At 35.8% G+C, this 5,893-nt stretch overlaps 1 protein-coding gene across 1 annotated transcript in view; it reads right to left on the bottom strand.

Annotated features, from left to right (window-relative positions):
* LOC109535633 overlaps positions 1-3,238 on the bottom strand; it is a gene marked incomplete in the record, with an annotated part of 5,299 nt that extends 2,061 nt beyond the window's left edge. Inside the window, 4 exon segments of the mRNA XM_048670175.1 lie at positions 1,915-2,017; positions 2,077-2,277; positions 2,855-2,996; positions 3,057-3,238. Coding sequence (XP_048526132.1) covers positions 1,915-2,017; positions 2,077-2,277; positions 2,855-2,996; positions 3,057-3,111 — 501 coding nt within the window.
* Between the last annotated feature and the right edge of the window lie 2,655 nt (positions 3,239-5,893).

Raw genomic sequence — 5,893 nt, 5'->3', positions numbered from 1 at the left:
CTTCACATTTTGCATTAACTGTCAGACACTATCTTAATCGTAAATTTGAATATAAATGGATCGGCCGTGGCGGTCCCGTTTCTTGGCCACCTAGGGTATATATATATAAAAAACATAGTTTATTTTCTGCTTTAAGCTGCTTAAATGATATCACCACCATGTATAGGTGGAGCGCTTGGTGATCTGTAGAAATATAATGGCTTATTTAGGGCTTTCTTAGGCCATTTCCACTATACTATATGTATATCAGACATTTAGGTGCAAGATGATGCCAAAATTTCGTGTTTTTCGTCCCGTTTTTGCTCATATCTCGGTAGCAAAAGGTGCAAGAACGCTCATTTTTACATCATTTCATAGAGAACTAAATGGCCTTTTAGAGAGTGCGCCATCGATAAGGAAATGTTGGCAGTTTTCTCAAAAAAGTCTTTTTTCACGACGTTTTAGATTTGCGTCTTCTTTTTTGAGTGGCAAAATGCTTTTTTCGAAGTTTCTCGGGCCCCATTTGAGCCGCAGAGTGTAGTAATAGCAATCCAAAAATAGTTTATAAACATTTATTTTGCATATATGCAGTATATAAAGTTACCAAGTATGAAGGTAGTTAGCCAAAGGTACATTCTTTATTTACTAGCGTGAATCAAAATTGCCGCTTTATTTAATTTAATGTTGTGACGCCAATTTTCCAATTAGGAAAGCTCTTCCATCGTTTTCTAATATTTTCCAACATTTAATATGAAGGTAGATTTGCTCATATTCTCTAAAAATTATGTTCCAGGCAATACTAACGAGAAGTTTGTAGATGTCGCCTTCGTGTCGCCTTAAGTATGGAGGCGCTCTTACAGATTTTATACTTTTCAGACTTTAGCCTTTAGATAGCCACTTAATGCTGCATCCGCGCATGCTCAACGCGACAATACCGCGACACAATGCGCGATGCGCAGGCGGCACCAACGCGCGTCTGTCGAGTATTTTCTATTATGTTCTTTTTCTAGTGAATACTCACGAATTTAAAATATGCATGTTTCCAGTGTGCCTATCGAAAAGTAAACTTTCAGCATAACCCCACGATTCTTTTTGATCTTGAAAAAAAACGTACATACATGTTTCCATAAGCACCTACTGAGCTCCTACCCAACAACACCTACAATATTGTAGGAGTTGTTGATAAACCACGTACACACTTGATATTTTGGTACATGTATTCGAGTGTCGCGGGCGTGCCGCGTTCGGATCTCGTTTAGTCTGGACGCGGCATTAGATTACGTCCATTTGAGGTCCAATTAATATCCGTAGATTTCGATTCATTGAAACAGTTAGCTAAAAAATTGTTTGTGGATAAAATTAATGCCCCAGAGAACTGAATTCAATTGCTCTGTTTAGAAATTGTTTTTCTATTTTCTAAAAGGGAAGACAAAGAAAGGTCTTTCCACTGACCGAAATATGTACCTACTTTCCATTGGAAATTCATCAACTTTGTAATTTTTAACTTTAGTAGTAGCTGCCACATTCTTCTCTTTTGTCCCATAACATTTTCTGTTAGAGCAGCCCTGTTAGGTACGGCCCAGCTCGGCCTGTACAAAGCGGTATTTTAACAAAAAAATACATTAAACTCGGAAAAGTTTTATTTAAACTTTAGGCGACATTATAACAGTTACTTTATGGATTTGCGTAACACCATTCCACGAGCGCTGTTAGTTTCTCAGGATGACCGATCCAAAATTCGTTGAATCGATTTTCCTTTAGAGCGTCGCCAACAGAAGCAGGAACATTGTTCATCACGACATAAAGAGCATCTTTCACAATTTCGTTCGTTAACCATTCTGGGCCAGCACCAGTAATATTGACCTGAAGCGAATTTTGATTTATCCCCCGTAAAGTGATTTAAGAATTACATACCTCAACTTCCTTCACGCTCACATTCAGTGTGAAGTCATCCAAGTGGGTCTTTATGCCTTTGTCTGCTTGTCCTGGCTTGGTGAGGTTGAACAAGCCAGTAAAATCGGTATGGTCAAACGCAATTCTAAAGAATATCAATTGTGGAAGTTTATTTGAAAAAAATGCTGTCTGTGGAAGACTTACGAGTAACTGCCATTTCCTCCAATTTCTGCGCCAAGAAACTCAACTGACCAAGCATAGTCTCCGGTAAAGTTCAATACTTTCCAGTAGATATCGTAGTCAATGTTCAAAGCGTCTGGATTGGTGTAGGTTGTAACGTCTACTTGTCTGAGTTCCACATCGACCAAGTGAGCAAGCACATTGTTCGTAATTTCTATGTGGTAGCTAAATTAGGAAATTTTAGTAAAAATACGGCTTCGAAAGTATGTATGTCTTGTTTTGTTGATTTCGAGGTTTTTCTAAGTGGCGATGAACTTGAATTCGTCAATATTTCAATATCTACGTACTTAATGCATGGAACTTCAATCAAAACGATTAATTTTCTTGATCGCTCTGATCTTCTTTTGATTCTATATTACATTAATTAGTTGAATAATATCAGAAAGCGTTATTCAGAAGAGTTTCTAATTAGTAGCAGAGCTTCGGAAGATTTGTTACTTGGGGTTTTGTGGATAAAAAGTATTTCAAGTTTCAGAACTATGCATCTTTGTTAACCCGATTTGAGATCTATGCTTAAATATCATTAGATACATGGTGCTGGCAACGAAAATATAGAAGCATCTAAAAAATCTACTTTTTTAAAACTATAGCCTATATCTTTGACCAACAAGCACGTTAGCTTAAGACACTCTGTATGTTTTTTTAGTTGTTTCATGCTTTAAAAAACCACCGGGAAAACACCAAATTTATAGAATAGGAAATACCCACTTTCTTATTGTATAGTTAAAAAAAAATTACTTACCTTAGTCCTAAAATTTCCTCGGTAATATTGAAATTCCTGATGTGTAGTGGATTATGGGGAGGAACAAGCCCTTCAATCCCACTAGTCATAGCCCTGATGGTGCAATTTACGAATTCGTATACAACGTCGGTATCATTAATAGCTATATTTCGGAAATTGAAATCATCATCAACGAATGAATTGCCAGTTTATTTGCACTTACCAAATGAGTTGCTAAAGAGGGTGAATAGCAATACCGCAAGTATTGTGCCTTTCATATTGACGCACTATAATATCGACTATCAAATAAAATGTTCGTATCCTGGTTAGAAATTATATAGGACTGAGTATTTTCATATGGACGAAACTTTATCTCAACAAGGTTGGATTTGATCTGAAGAGGATGTAAAATAATCAATTCACTCGTCAGCATCATGATTTGACAAGTTTCATTGTTTTATTATACCGGGTGTTTTATCTTTGCAATTAATTATTTATCAATCAAAGTCGAAAAAGTCATAGATATTGTTAAGAAAACACCATTTGGATAATAGGTACTTGTATTAGTGGGTGTTTCCTATAAGTGCTTGGCTATTCTTTTAACGGCGGATTGCCTAGTTCATCCGATCTTCAAGGAAACCCAGCGACGACGTGGAGAAAGCAATTTTTCACTCAAAAAGGGTTTTCATTCCACCGATAGCTCCATACACCTGCTGGCTGATTTGAATGCCAAAAGCTTTCACCGGCCGGTTCCTCTTAAAATAACACTCTCTCAGTATCGTTTGCCAACGAAAACGAAAACGAAAAAAGGCAATTCGTTTTATGTTCAGTTTGATAGCTGGCGGCTAAGGCGTATTACCTAAAATGCATCGTAAATGCAAACTGAGCAAACTCATTTATGGGGCTTCGAGTCAACGATTGCGTAAAGTGGATGCTTGTCTACATGTTGAGTTTCCTAATAAATTGAAATCCACAAAAAGCATGCCAGATGCAACAATCTTAAAATCAACCCATAGTCAAATTTCTATAAAATTAATGAAATGGTAAAGTAACACGGTAAAAAGCGAGAACAATAATTTTCTCCCATTTAAACGAAATGTAGGAAGATTTATATTTTCCTTGTTTTTTTTTAGGCACGTGAAGCTTTGGGAACAAATTCGAGTGGATTTTATGTCGCAAAATATAATTACAACGGAGGGGCTGAAATAATTCACTAGTAATCACAAAATACTTCTTTTGAATTAAAACCTAAAACAACCTAAACCGTTTTTACACCTTGTTCCCAATTAACAAGTGGTTTGCTGATAAAACACCTGTGCACAAGTGTGTGGTATGTAGTTCTACAATTGGAATTATTTTATGGATTTTGATTAAACTGATGTATCACGAGCACTAATTCTGCTATAAAATTGTTAAAATTCCAGCCGGAAATGTGTGCTAACTGAAAATAAAAGCTGAGACATTTTCACATTTTATCACAATTCATCATTGTTTTTAAAATGCTGGAAACAGTGAGGAGGGCAAACGATTTCCTATTGTTACAGGATTGGCTGCATATATAAATGTTCAAAATTTAAAGAAAACGGCCGTTTCCCCGCTCAAACGACCCATCATACTGCCTGCTAATAACATAAATTCTGCATGACAACTGTAGTATGAAAACAGCACAAAGTGCCAAAAGTAAATGAAAACCGTTAATTACTTCAAAAGTCCCATTTGAAATTTTAAAAGTAGCTCTAAACGAAATCAGAAAAGCAGCCGGCTAACAACACGGCATCTAATCAAAATCAAATCTGTATCAGTTCAACTATTTAAATTCCGCCGAAAACTGGCGACGTGATAAAGAATGACGATGCAAACTGAACAAGTGCTTTAATTTAAAATTAACTTCCCGTAAAACAGCTTTCACGCATCAAAAAACCGACCATCCAAACCCTGATTTATCTGTTCGCTTGCTGGGAAAATTATTTGACATTTCAACATTAGACCTTTCGTGATTTGCCATCGTTGATGCAAAGTATGAATTTTCCGGACCCAGAAAATAACCGCCATTTATCTAAAGCAAGACAAACTGCTTCCCTGCCCATTACCATAATTTCCAAGAACCAATTATTATTATCGCCAGCCTCGACCCATTTGCAACCGGCAGATTTTCCCGAAAATAGTTCTCCTGCATCGATTGAACTTGACCCTCAACCTTGGCGGAAACTGCTTTCTCCCGGACGGTGAAACTCCACAGAGTTTTCCCGGCGGCAGCCTGTTGTGCTTTCCTGCAAACAGGTGAAACATGGTTGCCAACTTAATTGTATTACGTTTTGTCTGGGGAGTAAATTGATAATTAATACAATTAGGTTCGGTTATCGGCAACAGAACGAACGATACTTACATAAATGAGTTAATTATTTATCAAACTCGCCTGTTTCTGAGCCAGCACCTTAATATTAATGTAGAATTGGAAAGATCTTAACATCGTTTATTCATTAATTTTTTACATTCATAATTTTTCTATTTCTAAGAGTTCTGTACGGTTCAGTAGCTGTGAACCTAATGAGTCTTAACATGTAGTTTTCTTCTATTAATGATAATAGCAATATTTTGAAAACCTTTATTAGTGTTTTCACTACTCTCGACCTTTTATTACATAAAATTACACTTTCGATTATTTCAGCATTGTAGTTTCTAATAGTGTCACTTTTTCAATTACTTTGTTTTTTCTTACACTCACAATTTAGTCTCTTAAGGGTTCGCTTTTGAGTATACTTTTCGGGATGCGTTGTTATATAATTTCTTATTATTTTCGTTAATTAATTTATTTTCATATGAGTTCAGTTCTCTTTCAGTTCAGAGCTTGCATTTGTATCGTTTTGAGAAATTGGCATAATTCATATTATTACATTTCTCAAAACTTAACTTTCACTTTTATATCAAATACTATTTATGCATAAAAATATGAATTTGCTATCACTTCTATTTCTATAAATGATCATCTATATTTTGGTGTCTCGATCAAGTATCGATGGAGTTGTTACTGTTTTTCTCTCGTTTTTCTAGACACTTTAT

The sequence above is a fragment of the Dendroctonus ponderosae genome, unplaced genomic scaffold, assembly GCF_020466585.1.
Source record: "Dendroctonus ponderosae isolate FM_Combo_2020 unplaced genomic scaffold, Dpon_F_20191213v2 Dpon_F_20191213_1, whole genome shotgun sequence".
Classification (NCBI taxonomy): Eukaryota; Metazoa; Arthropoda; class Insecta; order Coleoptera; family Curculionidae; genus Dendroctonus; species Dendroctonus ponderosae.
Note: the sequence above shows the minus strand (reverse complement) of the source record. Positions and strands in the feature narration are given on the sequence as shown.